The sequence below is a fragment of the Eretmochelys imbricata genome, chromosome 1 (genome assembly GCF_965152235.1).
Source record: "Eretmochelys imbricata isolate rEreImb1 chromosome 1, rEreImb1.hap1, whole genome shotgun sequence".
In the NCBI taxonomy this organism is placed as follows: Eukaryota; Metazoa; Chordata; order Testudines; family Cheloniidae; genus Eretmochelys; species Eretmochelys imbricata.
In genome coordinates, this window is record NC_135572.1 from 156,630,984 (window position 1) to 156,652,487 (window position 21,504).

The window sequence follows — 21,504 nt, forward strand, 5'->3', positions numbered from 1 at the left end:
CTTCAGAAATATCTGAGAGGCATGAGCTGCCTATTCATCACAATGTGGTGCTAGTTCTGAAGTATAATGATGACAAATGCGTTAGTGGTCTGTGGTATACAGTAGGTCAGAGTAACTGATTTGGTTTTAAATTCTGTGACTATTAAAGGTCATTACTTTATTATTGATCACTTCAATAGAATCAGCCAGGTAATATTTACTGCACAATCCTAAACCATTTCATACCTTATCAGACTCCGCAACAGTCCTGTTCCCAACCACTAAAACAAATAGCACTAGGAATACTATATTGATTATTATGATCTGTTTTACATTTAATCAGTGAAATCATCCATTTCTTAATTTATATGAAGTTGCTATGGCATTTCTAGTCTGTTAGTGGAATGCCACTGAATGCTGGAGACCTTGACACACAGTATCTGGACTAGGGCTGTTGATTAATTGGAGATAACTCATGCGATTAACTAAAAAAGTTTTAATTGCACTGTTAAACAATAGATTACCAATTGAAATTTATTAAATATTTTGGATCTTTTTCTACTTTTTCGTATATATTGTATTCTGTGTTGTAATTGAAATCAAAGTGTATATTATTTTTATTACAAATATTTGCACTATAAAATGATAAACAAAAGAAATAGTATTTTTCAGTTCACCTCATACAAGTTCTGGAGTGCAGTCTTTGTCGTGAAAGTGCAACTTACAGATGTAGATTTTTTTTGTTACATAACTGCACTCAAAAACAAAACAATGTAAAACTTCAGTGCCTGCAAGTCTGCTGAGTCCTACTTCTTGTTCAGCCAATCGCTAAGATAAACAAGTTTGTTTACATTTACAGGAGATAATGCTGCCCTCTTCTTATTTACAATGTTACTAGAAAGTGAGAAGAGGCTTTTGCATGGCACTTTTGTGGCCAGCATTGCTAAGTATTTGTGTGCCAGATAGCTAAATATTCGTATGCACTTTCATGCTTCAAACATCATTCCATAGGTCATGCTTCTTCTTTGCTAATGACGCTTTAAAAAAAAAATGCCTTAATTAAATTTATGACTGAACTCCTTGGGGGGAGAATTGTATGTCCCCTGGTCTGTTTTACCCGCATTTTGTCCTATGTTTCATGTTATGATGACCCAGCACATGTTCATTTTAAGAACACTTTCACTGCAGATTTCACAAAATGCAAAGCAGGTACCTATATGAGATTTCCTACAGCGCTTGACTCAAGGTTTAAGAATCTGAAGTGCCTTCCAAAATCTGAGAATGACGAGGCGTGGAGCATGCTTTCCGAAGTCTTAAAAGAGCAACACTCCAATGCGGAAACTACAGAACCTGAACCACCAGGAAAAAAAAAAAGAAAGAAAATCAACCTTCTTCTGGTGGTATCTGACTCAGATAATGAAAATGAACATATGTTGGTCCGCACTGCTTTGGATTCTTATTGAGCAGAACCCGTCATCAGCATGGACGCATGTCTCCTGGAATGGTGGTTGAAGCATGAAGGGACGTATGAATCTTTAGTGCATCTGGCATGTAAATACCTTGTGATTCAGGCTGCAACAGTGCCATGAGAATGTCTCTTCTCACTGTCAGGTGACATTGTAAACAAGAACCGGGAAGTATTATCTCCTGCAATGTAAACAAACTTGTTTGTCTGAAAAAAGAAAAGGAGTACTTGTGGCAGTCTTGAGCTGTAGCTCACGAAAGCTTATGCTCAAATAAATTGGTTAGTCTCTAAGGTGCCACAAGTACTCCTTTTTGCGAATACAGACTAACATGGCTGCTACTCTGAAACTTGTTTGTCTGAGCGATTGGCTTAACAAGAAGTAGGATTGCATTGACTTGCAGGCTCTAACATTTTACATTGTTTTATTTTTGAATGCAGTTTTTTGTACGTAATTCTACGTTTGTAAATTCAACTTTCACAATATAGAGGTTGCACTACAGCACTTGTATTAGGTGAATTGAAAAATTCTATCTGTTTTTTTACAGTGCAAATACTTGTAATCAAAAATAAATATAAAGTGAACACTGTACACTTTGCATTCTGTTGTAATTGAAATCAATATATTTAAAAATGTAGAAAACATCCAAAAATATTTAAACAAATGGTATTCTATTATTGTTTAACAGTGCAATTAATCGTGATTAATTTTTTTAATTGCTTGACAGCCCTAATCTGGACCTGATCATGATCATAATCATAATCAGACTGGAAAAATACTCTCTCTCAGGATGAGTTGGACTCTGGCTTTGGGAAAGCTATGAGCAGCTTTACAGGCACTAGAGCTATCCATCTTCAGGCTGGAGAAGTCGGTATTGCATGAATTCTCATTCAGTAGGTTATTGTCACAAACAAAAGGAGTAGAAAAATGTATTTAATTGCAGCGCTCATTTAACAGAAATTCATGGTTTTGCAAACACTGTTCCAACTCCCCCACTAGTGGAAACCTTGCTTCTCGCTACTGACATAGGTGGGTGGATTTTTCATATCCCATTTTTAGAAGACATCAACCACACAACCTCATTTGGTGCTTTTGCTGTCTACAAAAGAGACTTATGGAGCCCAATGAGTACTGTGTAGCAGAACTCCTGCCCAGTTACAAGAAGGTTGGAAAACCAGTTTGTGAGAGAGATGACTACAGTTTGTATCCACCTTCTTTGTTTTAGGAAGTCAGTGGTGTCTCGAAGATAGCTGGGAGTGCTGGCACTGTAGGGCCTGAGGAGGGAGTCTACGTAGCCAGACAATCCTGCTGTCAGGGTGCCAATGCTTGAGATGATGGGGCATCCAGGATTTCCAGGTTTATGGATCTTGGGTAGCAGATAGAATACCCCTGGTCGGGGTTCCAGGGGTGTGTCTGTGCGGATTTGTTCTTGTGCTTTTTCAGGGAGTTTCTTGAGCAAATGCTGTAGTTTCTTTTGGTAACCCTCAGTGGGATCAGAGGGTAATGGCTTGTAGAAAGTGGTGTTGGAGAGCTGCCTAGCAGCCTCTTGTTCATATTCCGACTTATTCATGATGACGACAGTACTTCCTTTGTCAGCCTTTTTGATTATGTTGAAATAGTGCAAGTTTCAGCGATTTAAGCAGCAATTGGATTGAAAATGAAATTTACAAGGGCAGATGCCTGAACAGCTGTGGCTCTTAACAAGCAGTTTAATTGTCAATTATCCAGTTATTGGGTTACCTGGTTTTATGAATGAATGTAGTTTCATTCATAAAACTTTACTTATGAAATTATATTAATAAAGTGAACAATGAAAAACAATTTCATTAATCAGTTCTACATATGCACGTTAAAGGTATCTGCTTAGAATCAATCAATCACTATCCTATTACTTATTCAACTTACTGTAATGCCTTTAATTTTTTTTTCTTTTTTTAGGATATGTTGGAATACCTGTGGTATCATTATTTGAGTTTGTAACTTGTAAACTACTGTGAGGGTAATAAGTTGAAAAATTAGGGAGTTATTGTTGCAATGCTCCCATTATTGAGTCAAAAATGCATGAGTGAAGGTGTGTAGCATCATGGCCCTGAGTCATCTTTTTGAAGTTAAGAAAGTTGGGCTATTTTCAGGCCTCAAAATGTTGTTTCACCGCATTTATTTTTCAAACATGGTTAAAGCATTAATTGTTAAGAGCTGCAAATATGCCAAGTTTAAAGTTCTTAAATCAGATTTTTAATCGGAATAAAATATGGGTGAAATAGTTCAATTACATTTACTAATGAAAAGTCTTAGTTAATGTTTAAACTCATTAATGCAAAATATTTCACTGTAATCCTATTCCTCTGGCAACTGTTCGAAAAAAGTATAAAATACTTTTAAAAAGATGAACAAATACAAAGAAATGTATCTTTAGCTGTTCTTAGTCTAAAGGGAAAAAAAGCGTTTTGTGGGCTGAAGCCCAAGCATGACAAAATCTGTCAAAAGATTATTTTTAAACAATTGTAGGTAAACAGAAAATAAGGGTTGCAAGTTAGTGCTCTCTAACTCTTACACAAATTGGCAAGTTTTAGTTATCTGTATGATATATACCCACACATGTTCTTTGATAAATCATAATTACTTAAGATAGGAAGCTTTGTAATTGAATCAACAGCTGGAGTTGTTCATACAGCCTTTTTTTATTATGGATCACTGAATCTCATGCAGTAAGGATATCTTTCTCCCATTCAGTATTCTTTAATCAGTTTGCTACTTACTTTAGTTTTCCTGCAGGAGCTATTATGTAGAAAATATTCTAGTCACCGTATCCTGTAATTACAAAGAAGTAAATTGCTAAAAATTGGTTTGTTTGACATTCTGTGCTTCTGATTTTTTTAAAAGAAAAATAAACAGTAAAAAGAAAAATAAGTGTGATTCAAAATCTTTAAAAATTCAGGCTAATGAATATCAGTAGCACTCCATTTTTTTTTCAGTCTGTGGACCTTAACTTCATACTAGATTATTTAATACAGCAATTCACATTTCTTGGCTTGTCTTCTCTACAGTGTTAGCTCAAAGTATAGGTTTAGTGTTGTCCCTCCCCAGTTCCCATGCACACACAAAGATCTCTAGCTTCAGCTAGGTGGTGCGTTTTGACCTGTTGGGGGTTGTGGGTTGAAGGTCCAAAGGCTGCTGATGCTTGAGCTGTAATGCAGCGGGGACTCAACTACTCTGTTGCTGCTATTTCAAATGCTTTGTGTTGTTTTGCAATATGACTGTTCGTACTGGAGCTAGGTTAACTTGAGAGCAGTTAACTCCAGTACAGATAAGTTGAGCTAACACTGTAGCAAAGACAGGCCCTCAATCAATCACCTTCATTTTCTCTCCTCTGGTAGTCTTTTGGACTGTAGTTTAAAAACAACTAACCTCTGAGATGTTGTACAACTAAAGACTTAACTTCTTGCCATGTTCAAACGTATAGCCAACATGAGTACTCAGAGATGGTTCTGACAAACATTACAGTGCACTATTTAAGAGATTGCCTGGGAAGAGAGAACCTTCTTTTGGCCAGTGAAAATCCAGTCTTCATTAAGTTTTGTTACTTGAGTTAGATTTTACAGCTATGATTGGTTGAGCAAGTGATTCTTCTGAACAGATTGATCTCATTCAGTTTATGTAAATCTATGACCGTTGTTGATTCTGTCTGGAGCACTTTTCTTTTGTCCTATTCACTTAGCTGATTTCTGGTGTTTTGATTGTGCAGTGTAGGATGAAAGAGACAGTGTTTATGCCTCACAAACCTCTTTCCATAAAACATGAATTAATTCCAACTTTGGAGGACCCTGGAGAGCAGAGTTGATCTGGCAGCACGTGTTGCACATCATCCTCTTTCCCCGCAACCTCCTGTGCTTGGCGAATGGCGCCTTGGCTGCATGCCAACACTTTGATTACGCAAGGATTACTGTGTCCTAGTTATCCAAACAAAGACGGCTTTAAGGAACATACATATCGCACCTAGGTCATATAGTCAGAAAAAGCTATCTCTGACAGAATTGCACTGAGCTGGGATCAGGCTTTCCCTGGTGGTAAGTTGGTGTCAGAATTGTCAGCTTCCAAATGATGGCTTGCTTAGTGTGCTAAATAAATGTATAGCTGTCAATTAGGAAAACTTGTTACATCACCACTAGAGATAAGAAAAGTAGTTAGAATCACCATTTTAAAACATTATAAAAGGTTTTGATTTACAAATTACTCTATTATTGAATGCCTTGCAGTAAGATTGGCAAATGTTACTTTTTGTATTTGTTGGTTTTCTTTTAATGGATAAAAATCACAAAAATCCATGTATTTGGCCACTTTAATGTTAAAGGTATGTAAATGAGGATGATAAATACATTTTAAGAGAATCAGTGATTCTGTGTGTCTGTAATACACATACTTCTAGTAGTAAGAGTGGATAGAATGTTTTAAATTAGATTTAATTCTGAGATTTATTTTCATTTTATGATTGTGTTTAATACATTCAGTAATTGAGTACATACGCAAGCACTGTACTTTAAATTTCTCAGAAAGGTTACATCAGAAATTGTTACCACAATTACATAGGCAAGTCAAGGACTCTAAAGGAGACAAAATAGTCTTCTGATAATCGTACTATTATAAATTGCTACATATCAAGCTGTTTCATTACTTCAGCTGTAGCAGTTGAAAAGATACTTTTTAACATTCAGAACAGAGCCTTGAAGGTAAATCCTCTTACTCAGGATTTGAATTTCTATAGACTGCTGTCTGCCTTGAGGTATTGTATGTCGTCTCTGAACTGCAGCGGCCTCTCCTGCATAACAACTATTTCACACAGCAGTAGACCGCTTCAGTACCGCAATATTTGTGTGAGGTGCAGATGTTTGCTAGCTGCTTCTGTTTGTTGCAGAAATGGGAGTTGGAAATTAACAGTGTTTTGTAAATTTTGGTGTTGACGGTAGTAACTTTTGGAATTGTGGCTGATTAGCTTAATTTATTAATATGCATGATTTATTTTTTTTTGTCTGTATTGACTACCTGAAAAGAGGCTGCCGTTTATTGTAACCAACTAGAGGTGTAGGGTGGTTCATGTGTGTTTGACTGCTTGAAAGATTGTTGGTTTTGTATATGCAGCTTTGCAATAATTGTTTTGTATAAGTGCCTTGTTGTTTTTCTGTAAAAATCTGTATACGTCTTCTGGATTATCTGTAGTTTTACAGTGTGATTTGCTAAATGGTGCAGTCAGAAATGAATAACATTTTGCAATATTTGAGATGATGTAGTGGAATTTGAAATTGTAAGGTAATGTGTGTGCGTTTTTTCCTATTTAGTGATTTAGCAGCATTGGTGAGAATATTCCTGCTGTTTCACTGTGTAGTGTTGAATACGGGTAGATTTAAATGCTGAAATGGGCAGTCCTACTTATGCAGTTATCTGTTCTCTCTCACTGGGTCTGATGAACATAACCATTCTGAAAAGGAACCGCCAAATAAGTGTCAAACATTTCATTTTTGATCTGTTTATTTTGTACAATAGTATTACTAGGTAAAAGCAAATCTGTACCTTTCTGTTTTATGTTAAACATTAATAGGTGATGATAGTGTCCGTGTAAAATTTGGCCCTTGCACAGGCTTAAATATACAGGTCTCTACATCTTTTTCTGTCAGAAAAAATGTAAAGTAGACCTTTTTGATTAATTTCTTTTAATCATTTTTAAGTTGCCTGCTTAGTATTGCTATGGTAACAGACCAAAGGATGTCTCTGGGGCACACAACCTGCATTGCAATGCAAGTGAGAGGAGATTTTAACTTCTCTATCACTGCTGAGCCCTAGAAAAGAAAACAGGCAAGTCTAAGCAATAAGCTAATATTAATGTTTTGGTTTAACATTTTCATTTTGTTTTAGAAGTCGTGTGTCCAGTGTTTTCTGTGTTCTTTTTGGTGATTGAATTGTTCAAAAGTATTCATGATGCTGATATGATAAACTAGGGTTTATAATTAATGTTGAGATGACTTCATTTTTGGCAACTATTTGTGTGCATGGATGAAGTTGACAGAATGCAGTGAGGATGTCTGTTCCATTTATGTATGGCCTAGAGAGCATCCTTGTAATTGGTGGTGCAGCATTAGTCTTTATAATTTAATTTATCTTGAATTGTAACACTGTAATTGTTTTTTTTATTTTATTTTACTTTGATTTTAAGCTGGTCATAGATATTTTTAAGTAAAAATCCTATATATTATGGACCCTTGTTATAGTATCATTCTTGCAAGTCAAATTCTATTGAGATGTTATGGGAGTGGTATCCTTGTTTTTACAGCTTTCTTGAAAAGAGGGTGAGTGCATCGCTTTCCCTGGAACTTCATTTTAAATTTTCTTGTTTCATTAATAACAGCTACTGTTGCTTACCTGCTTGGTACTCTAGCTACCAGCAAATAAAATGCCATACTTGCATACTAACAAGATTACATATAATTGTTCAGTAGCCTCATTTACATGATTTATATTTCATATTAAATTTGGATTTAGTCAGTATCTAAACATTGCTGCTACATTGCTGTTGCAATCTGGATTACAGATTGCTGTTGCAATCTGGATTACAGATTGCTGTTGCAATCTGGATTACAGATTGCTGTTGCAATCTGGATTACAAATCAAGTATCTTATCCGCTTCATTGAAATTTAGTACTTGCTGTAGGTACCAATATTCAGTAGGCCTTGTACATTGCAGTAAAAAAATATTAATCCAAGCTCTACACTGTATGTAGGAGATTTGTTTTCTGTAAAGTTTCTTGAAAAATGCTGAAGCATTTAAGTTTGTATGCATATTCCATCTATTTGGATATACCCAGTTACTCTTAGTTCTCAGTTTCCATGTTAATGCTGTTCATTGAATTAATGTGAAACTTGCACAGCAGAACCTCAGAGTTACGAACACCCCAGGAATGGAAGTTGTTTGTAACTCTGAAGTTTACAACTGGACATTGACTTAATACAGCTTGAAAACTCTACTATGCAGAAGAAAAATGCTGCTTTTAACCATCTTAATTTAAGTGAAATAAGCACAGAAACAGTTTCCTTATTTTATGAAAACTTTTTTAAACTTCCCCCTCCCATTTTTTTTTAGTGGTTTACACTTAACACAGTACTGTACTGTATTTCCTTTTTTTCCTTCTTTTGATCTCTGCTGCCTGACTGCGTACTTCCGGTTCTAAATGAAGTGTGTGATTGACTGGTCAGTTTGTAACTCTGGAATTCATAACTTTGAGGTTCTACTGCAAAATGTTTGGTCATGTCTAAACTTTCTTGTAGACAAACTTTATTACTTTGATTGGAGAAGGGGAATGCTTAAGAAATAAATTCAGAGTTTATATATTTTTTAAAATGAAATCTTTTATAATATTTGGTACAGACAGACAATTCCAAACATTTTACAGAAGCTATCTTTTAAAATAAAAACTGGGACAATTGATTTCTAAGTGGTTTTGAAAATTGTAGCTTTTTATATGAAGTCATTTTTTTTAATGCTTTAATATCTTGATAAACAGATGAGATGCTCCAAATCACTGTACTTCTGAATCTATTTTATTTTTCTGTAGTAAATATATCATTTAATGACTTGCATGTTTATTTGCATGGGACTCTGAAATAGCTGTGACTTGGTCTCAGTTGTGAAAGTCAAATAAATGCTTGAACAGATCTTGACAATTCAAATGATTAAGTCATTCTTTTAGAAACCCGCTACCCTAACTCTTTTCATAAAATGTCTATTCTAAACTTAATTGTTAGAAGTATTGTCATTTAATTGCGTGAAACATTCTGTAAAATTATTTTACTTTCCTCTAATGAAACATCTGTTAAAGATAAAATTTCAAAAGATTATATATGTTTTTGCATTTCAGCCTAGCTGACTCATGTAAAATAGTATATTTGCTTTTACATATAAAAATTTGTTTCTGTATTAAAATAATTTCTCAAAATTATGAATATCAGAAACAAGTAAACAATATTAATTCTTTTTCAGCATTTTCAGTTAGCTTTGGTTGACAGCAATCCCTGCACTTTGTCCAATGCGGAAAGTAAGTATTTTTAAGATTTTTGATTTATGTATTTTGTTGCATATATAGAAAAATGCCATATATACAGAGCTACAACTGTTTTTAATTTACCTCTTTTAAAATGGCAGTTTTGGACAATGAGTACTTTAGGAATTTTCCTCATAGAATTGTTGAAGCTGGTGACACTGTCTGATGTAGGTAGCTATGGTTACCCAGGCTGCATAAATGAACATGAAACCAACTACTGTGAATAGTTTGTGTCAAATATAGATGTGCCAGTGGAATTATAGAATTACTGTCATCTTAGTAAATGGAAGAAATAGTGATCCGGGAGGGTCATACCTCATCAGTGTCTTTGAAGAGCTAAGGTTTGGGGAGGAATTGCTATTTCTTTTTGTTCTACACAGTGTTCGTCATATCTTATAGTTTTAAAAAGAAATCCTATAAACCTAGTAACTTTCTATTTTATTATAGTAATATTTTAATGCAATAGTAAAAATCCTATATTAGATATAAGAATGATACAATATTAAAGTATGAAAAATTATCTTTTTCATTATTGGATAAGATAAAATTTAGTTAAGTTGCTGTATTATCTCACTTCAAAAGCATTAATTTCATTCAGAAACATTTCTACATTTCTTCACAATCTTCCATTTGAACATGGATCAGATTTACAATGTACAGTTCTTTGGGTGCTTGTGCATGTCCATTTCATTCTAGATGTGTGCTTGTCAGTGCACCAAAGCTGAAGAATGTTTTCTCTTACCAGTACCCCTCAGGGCAGCACATGCATCCTCATGCCGGTAGCCAAGGTTAAAAAGTGGTAGAGCTGTCCTAACACCCCCCGCCTACCCCCTGCAGTTCCTTCTCACCTGTGGTCAGTAGTTGGTTGGGGGGGGGGGGGTGTGTGTGTGTGTGTGAGAGAGAGAGAGAGAGCGCGCGCGCTTCTCAAGCTCTTTCCTGTTCTCTGTTTAGGAAAACTTGAGGTGTTTGTATTGTAAATAATTAGTTTAGTACAGCTGTAGTTACAATTTCCGTTAGTGGTACTCATCATGAAAAAATTCTTGGTTCTTATCTTATTTTTGTTTGAGGTTTTAGCTCAAAACTGGGGCATGCCTAAGTCTGTGGGGTTTAGGTGTTGTTGGGGCTGTAACAAATCTATGCCGGTCAGCGATCCTCACGCCACTGTTTAAAGTGTTTGGGAGAAAGGCACTTGAGGCATAAATGCACCATCTGAAGCAGATTTAAGACCAGGGCTAAGAAGTTCAGAGAAATTCAACATAAGAGAGATCCTGATAAAAGCAGCTTTGTGCCACCCAGCTTCTTGTTACATGTGGATTCAAACATGACTCCATCTCAGAGCATGCCACCGGACTTCTTGGTGGCATCCCCACATCACAGAGAGCCAAAGAGACGATATCATTCTCTATATCTGATACTGCACAAACAGCAGAAAAAGTCCAGCACTTTGACTTCTGGCCAGAAGAAGCCCTCTCCCTCTTTGAGGGCTAGGTGCCCAACAGACTAACACCAAATGAAGACCAGTACTGAGGTTAATGCAAAGTCGTCTCCTGCTAGGCACCTTCCGGTACCTCATTCTAACAGTGTAGAGTTGTTGACTGCAGCACCTCATGTAGTATTATTGAGACCTACTCCATTGCCAGGACCTTCAGAGGCATCAGCTTCTATACAGAGGATGCCTGAGGTATACACAGTGGCCAGGGTTCTCCTGTGTCTATCGGTGCTGGACTCACCACTGATGCAGGATGTGGTCCGGGAATCGACTATTCTTACCACACAGGCCTCAGTACTGCGATCTTTCATTTGCACCTGCATGTTCAGCGCTATCTGGCACTGAATCTTTGTTGGTACTGTCAGGGTATGGAAGCTCTATTGTGCAGCAGGGCAGATATATGGTCCCTTCAGGAGGAAAGCTTTGGATGCTGCTTCCAGTACTGTGACTCTCGCGTTGGTCCAGGTCCCAATTTCTGTCTACTTCTCCTCTCCTAGACAGAGGTCTGCCAAAATCCCCATGAAGGTGCTGTTCTCCATCTGGTACTGTAGCAGCTGAAGGATCTTATCCCTCCAGTATCTGATCCTTCTGTCACAGATGTTCAGCAGACTGACACTATAGTGTCTCTGTTCAGCACTTCTTCATCCTCACCAGATGAGGATGCGCTCTCAAATGTCATTCTCCCCTGTTCTGAATTATTATAAAATGTACCAGGAACTTAAGAAAAGGGTAGTCACCTCACTCGGAGTGCCAATTGGACTGGTTCAGGATTATACACTCAAGTTAGTGTATATTTTACATTCTGAAGGACCTGCTAGAGGGGCTCTGCCTCTGAGTGAGACCATCTTAGAACCCACCAAAATTCTTTAGCAAACTCACTTTTCTCTGACACACCCTGCCAAAAGAATGGAGAAGAGATACCAAGTTCCCTCCCAGGGGCATGAGTATTTCTATTCACAGCCAGCCCCAGGATTTTTGGTGGTGGCAGCTATGAATAAGTAAGTGAGACAAGGGTAATCTAAATTTACTCCCAAGGGCAAAGATGCAAAAAGCTTGGATTTATTTCGGAAAAATGTTTATTCTTCATTAGGATTGCAGTTAAGAATTGAAAACCATGAAGCTGTCTTAGCTTATTATGATTACTCCAGTTGGGACTCAATGTTGAAATTTGTGGACAAGTTGCCAGGTGATGCTAAAAAGTTCAGAGCTCTTATAGATAAAGGCTGCCTGATAGCAAGATCGTTGTTATGGACTGTATGAGATGAGGCGCAGATTCAACAGGTTGGGTGATGGCAATGACAGTCACTGTGCATCGTGGTTCTTGGCTGCAGTCGTCTGGCATTCCAGCTGAAGTCCAGCAAACAATTGAGGACTTCCCCTTTCAGGGCACAAGTTTACTTTCTGGAAAGACAGACAAAGCTTTGTATTTTCTTAGATATAGGGCAACCCTTAAGTCTTCGGGCATATATACCCCAGGCCCTAAGAGAATGCAGTTCCACCCTCAGCTCCAGCAGAGGAATCTGTTCTACCCAATAAGGCAGCCGGACTAATCCAGGAGATTATATAAGTTTCAGAGGAAGAGAATATCTCTGCCTCTATTTTCTGCTACTTCCATACAATCTGTAACATCTAAGCAGTTTATTTGACTCCTTAGTCAAGGCCAGTGAACCGCTCACCCTAATTTTTTCTCCCTTTTGGCAGCAGGGTTCTCACACTATGGAACTGGAATATATACTGCAATTTACCTCTATTTCTCCCCCCTCCCGCCCTTCCACCACCTTCTCCCTATCTCTGTTCAGGGGCCATTCTCACAAGACTATATTAATTCAAGAAGTTCAGTCTATTACAGTTAAGGGCAGTGGAGGAAGTACTTCCTCAGCATTGGGTGAAGGGAGTCTGTTCTCACTATTTTCTCATTCCAAAGTCCAAGGGAGGCCTTAGGCCTATTTTAGACCTACAAACCACAACAGATACCTAAAAAAGAAAGTTGTGTGTGGTTACTCTAACATCATTTCACAAAGGATTTCTTTTTGGATCTCCTCCTGTATTTGTACTACAACATTGCTGCAACTCCACTATCTCACAGAATTTTAGCACACTCTACAAGAGTGCAAGCAGCATTGGTTGATTTCTTGGTTTGCGTTCCTTGGTTTACAGGGTTGAAGCTTGGTCATCTGTTATCCTGTCTGTAGACTGCAGTGATTAAAGGATTCCTAGTTCCATGTGGCCATTCACCAGAACCACTGGAGGCTTTTTAGATTTGTTGCAGCAGATGTTTATCCGTTTATGGTTCTCCCTTTCAGCCTGTCATCAGCCCTTTGAGTCTTCACAAAGTGCATGGCAGTGGTTAAGGCACATCTCGGGAAGGCAGGGGTCCAGGTGTACCCATGTCTGGACAGCTGGTTAGTTCGAAATCAGTCCAGACAAGTAACAATGGCCACTGGGAAAATCCAATTCCTCTTCCATTTGTTGGGCCTGTTGATCAAGGACAAATCAGCTGTTTTCCCTGTACAGAATATCAAATTCATAGGAGAGGTTTTTGGCTCGACCACAGTTAGTGTATTTACCTCAGGCGATATTGTAGCTATGCAAAAACTTCAAGGCATATCCTTGTACGACAGAGGAATTGCCTGAAATCTCTAGGTCACATGGTGCCTTGTACATCTATAACTCACAATGCCATACATCACTTCAGAGTCATGCAGAGGTGGTTGAAGTCTCTCTACCATCCCTCTTGTTATCCACTGGACATGCTGACTCGCATACCTGCAGGTGTTTGATCATCCCCGGAAAGACTGTACCAGTGTATGCCATAGGGTTCGTTTTGTCCCAGCCTTGCCCTCCATGAGCCTAATCACAGATGCTTCATCTCTCAGTTGGGGAGCTCTTCGAGGGGACTTTCATACTCTTGGTCTCCGGTCAGGTCAAGATCTCCTTTCCACATAGTGTTTGAGAGTTTCCTGCTATCCACCTGGACAGTCAACTTTTCCTTCCTTCTTTGATAGCATCTGCCTGGCCCCACCAACATTAGTCATAAAACCTGTTGAGCCTTTTGACTCAAGATACTATACCTCTCCCTGAGGTCTGAGGTATGGTTTCACAGAACCATGGGCACGTTGCCTCCCAGCCCACTTAGCCTACACTTGGCTGCTTGGATGCTCAATAGTTAATTCCCCATGAAGCAGTCTGTTCCCTTGGGGTGCAAAATGTTCTCTAAATAGCAGAAAACCCTCCATCAGTTATACTTACCTCAAGAAATGGAAGAGGTTATCTGTGTGGCCCCTTCACAGGATCAGGTCACCTTATTCTGGATTATTTGCTTCACCTCAAGGAAAAAGGACTTTGTCAGTTCCTTCTGGGTTCATCTGGTAGCTGCCTCTGCAATCCAATCTGCTGTAGAAAGGTCACTTTTTTTCCAGCCCTCTGATTGTTAGATTCTGAAATTTTGGACAAGTTCTTCCCACCTGTTAGGGCCCAACACGATCCTGGGATCTGAATTTGGTTCTGTGTGTTTTAATAGGGCCCTCTTTTGAACCTATAACTATCTCCTCGTTTTCTCATCTCTCAATGAAGGTAGTATTTCTGGTGGCTATTTTTTTTGGACAGAAGGATAGCAAAACTTCAGGCTTTGCTTATACCTCATAAGGTGCTTTATAAAGATAAAGTTAGCTTGTGTCTACCCCCCAAATTTCTTACTAAAATTGTGGTAGACTTGCATCTAAATTAGGCTGTATACTTACCAATCTCTCTTCCGAAACCTTCTTCTCACAAATGTAGAAAAACGCCATACTGTGTGTGTATGTTTGCCTTTTACCTGGACAGGGCTAAAAGTTTGTCTCTGCAATTATTCATCTCCTTGGCTGACATGATGAAGGGGCAGCCTGTCACTTTGCAGAGGTTTTCTTCCTGAATCTCCTCCTGTATTAGTCTGTGCTACAATATTGCTAAAGTTCCACTACTTCAGAGTTTTAGCGCACACTATGAGAGTGCAAGCAGCACTGGCTTTCTTGCAGTTCCTATCAGTGATGTTTGCTGGGCTGCGAACTTGGTCATCTGTTAATATATTCATCACTCATTATGCTCTCTTACAGGTCTCATGCAATGATGCTAGATTTGAGAGAGTGGTGTTGCAGTCCTTGTTTAGGTAGCCTCTGATATCCTCTTCCATCTGGAACTGCTTGTGACTCACCTAAGGTGGAAGTGTGAGCACTCGGACAAAAAAACCTGTTACATACTTGTTTTGTAACTGTTGTTCTTTGAGTTAAGTTGCAAGTGACAATTCCACGACCGACCCACCCTCCTTCTCCTATACATTGGAGTCTCATTCTGCCCTTTTATATGTGCATGAGTGGGTGGAGGGCACATGTGCCGCCCCGACCACTACTGCTGTGGGAACAAGTTTCTTGTACTTAGGTGTCATATACCTAGAGTGGAATGGACATGTGCAACCCATCTTGAAGAACTGTTACCAAACAGATAAATATCAGTTTTTTACTGGTGCAAATGAAAATTTAATCAAAAATTAAGAAAAATATCTATAGAAGTTTTCTCTACAAGCTGTTCTGAACAACTAGTGTACTGTCTGGGCGAAAATAAAAGCAGTGTCAGCTGTCAGTCAGGAGGCTAAGTATACTAGATAGCCCTCTCCAAAGTTTTTACTTTTCAGGGCTGCCTGCAGACAGTTGGAGAGTTCCCACCTAAATCTGATCTTTGGCTTTTCAGTTCATTATTTGCTGTCAGCAGTGTGATCCCTTATTATATATTTTATATGACCTATACTGCCAATTTTCTCAATGCTTCCAAGTTCCTTTGAGGTTTTTTGTTTTGTTTTGTTTGGGGTTTTTTTGCATGCTTGTGTGTCACAGCATTGAATGCCTTTTCCCAGTACTATTAAGCAAAATGCCAAAAGGCCTAAGAAAGGAAATTGAAGAGGCAGTGAAACATACTTCATTCTTCCGCCCTTGGTGGAAGGATGAGTGTACACTTTTGGACTCCAGAGCTGCTTTGCATTCTTCAAGGTACCTTTCCCCAACTAGTGTTACAGACGTGTTAGAATCTCCTTTATCACCCTCTTTACCCTTCCAACTGCCTCTGAATAGCAGCATTACAGTGACTCCCTGTCTGCCTGAAATTCAGCTGTTTCAGTAGTAAGCATGTTTCCCTCTATTATTCAGATTGTTTTTAATATTGCACCCTCGATTTCTCTCCTTAGTATGGTGGTAATTCATTTTGTGGTTTTCCATTGAATGGAGAGAGAGAGAGACCGTGCTAATTCCAGTTGTATTAGATTCCTCCCAAGAAAAGGAGCAGCTCTCAGACGGAGATTGAGAAGTTGCATTAAAATACTTGAAAACCCTTTTTTTCCCCCTTAGGAGTTTTTCAAACGTATGCTAAGAGAGAGTCATATTTATGGAGAGTGATAGAGCTCTCCAAAACCAAAGCTGAAGTATTTTCTTGCTCCATGCAAAAAAGACATGGTCATCTCATTTGATGCATCATATGTGATGTAAGATGAACAGAAGCCAACTAGCAAGAGATGTAGATTAAACTAAGATACAAATTAAGTATCATAAAATTCTGAAGAATAATCTGTTCCCAGAGCTACAATGAGGTACCTCCTCTCTGGTGAAGGACATAATAATTCAGAGAGGGGGGGTTACCCTCTTCCCACCGAGGACCCAGGCAGGTAACTCAAGAACTTTGAATCATCTGTGCAAACATCTGTCATTGATTTCTTTTCCCAAAATTACAGTGTAGTGGGATTTGTCTTGATCATCAACAGGAACTAGAAAAGCCTAACTCACAGATGAACAGTCACTCACCTGTTAATTCTGATGAGCCGTGCTCAAGTCTTTCAGAAGAATTTTTGCTCAAATTACGGTACATGATTGGAAAAGGAAAATCTTTTCTGACTTTTTCCAGCAGACAGTTCCTGGGCCTTGTTAGGAATGATGATACAATGCATAGCCGTAGTCCATTGGTGAGGATCTATGTGAAACATAAAGACTTCTGCTGGATATTTTGGGCAATTTCCAGGAAGAACTGTTGAGGTTATATTTTTCTGATCATATATCAGTTCCTTACCTGCTGGTTCTGAGAGAACATTATTTTAGGAGTTTCTTCCATATCCTTAAAGAACTGTTTTGGATGGTTTCCAGTCTGTTGATGTCAGAAAACATTTGGAAAAGTGGCATGCTCTCTACACATTAGGGCATGTTACTTTTCCAGGGTTGGCGCCCATGGTAATCAATCCAGCCAATGTATATTAGAGGTACTGAACACTAAAGCACTGGCTAAATTGGATGGAGTGTTCAGTTTACACGCAGTGGGTTTCTGACCTGATTGTAACAAGGAAGGGCAAGCATGATCTGTGTGAGTACGTCTGTGCTACCAAAAAAAACCTTTGCGGCAGCGAGTGAGTCCAGATTAGCTGACTAGGGCTCACGCTACACGGCTACAGATGTTTGTCTCCTCCTCCCCTTCTTACCCCCCCTCCCCTCCGCCAGATTTCAGAGCCAGGGCTCCAGCCCAAGTGGGAGCATTTACACTGCTATTTTTAGCCCTGTAGCCTGAGTCAGTTGACCTGGATTCTGAGACTTGCTGCTGCAGGGGTGTTTTGGTTTTTTTGTTTTGTTTTTTGCAGTGTAGACATACCCTTTGTATCTGTGTTAGATTTCAGGATGGGATCACCCATAGAGGCCTCTAGAAGGGTTAGACAAAATTAGGCACTGATGCACATACCGCAAAACTGAATCTGATCAAAGCTTAAATTTATAGATAGCTTTGATAGGATCCTGGTAGTGAATTATGTAATAATCCAGATGTCTACAGTGAAAAGATTTGAAGTGTAGATACTTCTGATAAACTTACAGGGTAAAGGAATCTGTATTTAGATACCACAGGGCAGATGGATTCCTAAGACCTCTAAACATTCACAAACGTCCTATATTGAATCTGAATATTGTATTCCATCTACTTTTGCAAAACGTTTTTGAGCTTAAGAAGTTTTGATTACATTTATATACTAAGGTTGCAGCCGTAGTCATAATCACTTCAGCTAGGAGGATTTCTGAATTTAGGGCCTTATTATGGTTCAAGCCACAGTATGAATATTCCACAAAGGAAAAATTGTTTTTCTTCAAGTGCTTGTTCACGTCCATTCCACATTGGGTGTGCGCGCACCACGTGCACGAGTGTCGGAAACTTTTTCCCTTAGCAGCTCCCTGCGGGGCCCCCCGAGTGGTGCCACTGCATATATACTCCCGCCAGCCCGACCCCCTCCAGTTCCTTCTTACCGTCCATTGCGGCTTTGGAACAACCTCTCTCTCTCTCTCTCTCTCTCTCTCTCTCTCTCTCTCTCTCTCTCTCTCTCTCTCTCTCTCTCTCGTAGAAGAGTAGATGTTATCAGTTCGTTAACATACCTATTGTGGACACTTAAGTCATTAGGTGCTTGGAGGCCTCCAGCACCCGCCCTGGGCTGCGGGGCATGCCGCAGGTTCACATCTTCAAGGCTTGTGCCACGTGCCGCAAACCTATGCCAGTTAGTGACCCCCATGACTCGTGTCTATGTTGACTGTGGAACGGACATCAAACTGAATGGTGTAGAATTTGCAAGGCGTTTAAGCCAAGAACAAGGAAAGAAAGAGACTTTCGTCTAAAGCAGCTGTTGATGGAGGCCACATTGCAGCCACCAGGTCTGGAGCGCCTGACACCGGCTCAGGCTTCCTTGGTGCGTAGTGCCCCGGAGCCATCGAGAGACCCGGCACCAGCTAAGCACCGTAAACTATCGGCCCCAGAGCGCCAGGTTAGGCCCCAGCACCGCTCATACTCCCTGGTGTGGCCCCCGGCACAGCTGAAAGGAAGGCGCGTTCGTTCCCTGCACAGGAGGCTGGTGCCTCCCAAGGCCCCGAGCACCAGTAAGAGCGGGAAGGCTGCGGTACCAGGGCTGACACCGGCGGTCCCGGCAGCACAAGCACCACCGAGCCCAGACCTAAGTGAGCTCAGTGCAGACAATGGGCTTGAGGGCATAACGGATCAGCCCTCTACACCAGGCACCTTTGAGGCTGCAAAGGACCTCATCGAGCTGTAGGCGGCAAGCCCCCTCCCATATGGGGACAACCCTCTGGCACCCATGCCTTGGGTGCCGTGGAGGGGTAAGCTGGCAATGGTGTGTCACTCAAGGACACTGTCCCGGCACCACTCCCGGAGTTGGTCCCGGTTGAGCTCCGACTCCGCGGACTCACAGTTGCCAGCGGCCCAGAAGAAGGTTGCAGCACCAGCAGTAGGTTGGCACGAAGAAGCACTGGAAAGGGCACGCCACTCTCTGGCACCACCCAGAGACCGGCACCGGGAGGAGTTGGGACGGCCCTCGCCAGAGGACTCCCGCAGACGGTCCGGTCCAGGGAACGCCAGTCCCGGTCCCAGTCCAAATCCTGGTCCTGGTCCCGGGGATACAGCTCCTGCTCAGCCAGGAGCTGCTCATTCTCCCACCGGCGCAGACTGTTGGCACCACCGTGGCCTTAGCAATCAGCATCACCGCAGTCCGGCGCCAACTTCAGCCGCTGTAGCTACCTGTACTGGGCCCTGGACAGCAGGGACCCTCACAGGGCTGGCAACCCCAATGGGGACTGCCAGGCCACTGGCCCTTCTGGACTCCCTGGACCTACCAGGAGCGCCAAGGGGCCCCGTCCAGAGCAAGTTACTTGGTGCAGTGGTCCCGGTCCCTGCACCGACGCCAGACGGTGCCGGAGGCTATAGTATCCAGGCCTCCAGCATTCCCCCAGGATAAACCGGAGAGACTGGCACCTTGTCCGGTCCCGTCCCATGGACTCCTGCCCTGGCCTGAGCCGGAGGCCCCTCCTACAGGAGCAGGGGAGCAGGAGGACCAACCAGAGGGGGTCGAGCTGCAGCTAACCTCCTCGTCTTCCCTGGATGAGGCGGTGGCGGGTACAGAGGTGTCCGGCCCTCCACCGATAGACCATAGAGCCCACCAGGAATTGCTGCACAGGGTCGCCCAAAACTTGGGGTTGCAGGCCGAAGAGAAGGTTGAGCAGGAGGACCCCATGGTGGATATTTTGAGCCCCAAAGGTCCATCCGGAATAGCACTCCTGGTCATTGAGACCATTCAGTCCAACTATAAGACTATATGGCAGACCCCGGCCTCCAGTGCTCCAACGGAACGAGCTGGCAGACTCCCTCAGCAGGTCGTACCGCATGCACAAGTGGATGCTCAGGGTGGATGTCGTGCTTTCGCTCTTTCGCAGGCGGGGATTTCCCCGGGTAGACCTGTTAGCTACCAGGGCCAGTGCCCAGGGCTCACTCGCGGACGCTTTTGCAATCCCGTGGAGAGGGGGCTTGATGTATGCCGTCCCCCCGCTCCCCTTGGTGCACAAGGTCCTACTCAAGGTGTGCAGGGACAGGGCAGCGGTGATCCTCATCGCCCCAGCCTGGGCCTGCCAGCACTGGTACACATCTCTCCTAGAGCTGTCGGTGGAGGCCCCAGTTGTCCTGCCCCTACACCGGGACCTCATTACACAGGACGGCAGGCGGCTTCTCCACCCCGACCTATAGTCACTGCTCCTGACAGCATGGAGGCTCTGTGGCTAAATGCCCTGGAGAGCCAGTGCTCCCTTCCCATGCAGCAAATTCTGCTTGGCAGTAGAAAGCCCTCTACCAGGGCGGCCTATATGGCCAAGTGGAAAAGGTTCTTGTGTTGGTGTGAACCCCGACCCCCGACAGGTGCGGCAGTGCCAGGCCCCGGTGCAGGCCATCCTGGAGTACCTCCTGCACCTCAAGCAGCAAGGACTAGCCCCGTTCTCACTCAGAGTGCACCTGACGGCAATCTCTGCCTTCCATCCGGGGTTCTCGGGGGGCTTGGTGTTTTCCTACCCAATGGTGGGACGATTCCTTACAGGGTTGGAGAGGGTGTTCCCATACTCCCACCCACCAGTCCCTCCATGGAACCTTAACCTGATCCTCTCTAAACTCATGGGACCCCCTTTCGAGCCCCTCGCTTCCTGTTCTCTCCTCCACCTTTCCTGGAAGGTGGCATTTCTGGTTGCCATTACCTCGGCTAGAATGGTGTCCGAACTGAGGGCCCTCACCGCTGAGCCACCGTATACAGTATTTCACAAGGACAAGGTGCAGCTCCGGCCGCACCCCAAGTTCCTCCCTAAGGTGGTCTTCCAGTTCTATTTGGGCCAGGACATTTGTCTGCCGGTCTTCTTCCCGGAACCCCATACGGACCCGAGTCACCACAGCTTGCACACCCTGCATGTGCGTTGAGCGCTGGCGTTCTATTTGGAGCTCACCAAGCCCTTTCGCAAATCCGCGCAGCTGTTTGTGGCCATAGCAGAGAGGATGAAAGGCCTCCCAGTGCTGGCGCAGCAGATTTCATCTTGGATTACTGCATCCGGGCGTGCTATGAGCTCACAGGTTTTCCAGCCTCCGCGGTCACAGCCCACTTGACCAGGGCGCAAGCGACTTC

The 21,504-nt window shown here is 41.8% G+C and overlaps 1 protein-coding gene across 5 annotated transcripts in view; it reads left to right on the top strand.

Moving 5' to 3' along the window:
* Positions 1-21,504, top strand: part of KDM6A (lysine demethylase 6A) — a 274,824-nt gene that overhangs the window by 160,959 nt on the left and 92,361 nt on the right. For all 5 annotated transcript variants that reach the window (XM_077817638.1, XM_077817656.1, XM_077817647.1 and 2 more), the window contains one exon: positions 9,469-9,523. In XM_077817638.1, the coding sequence (XP_077673764.1) occupies positions 9,469-9,523 (55 nt within the window). The remainder of the gene's footprint in view (positions 1-9,468; positions 9,524-21,504) is intronic.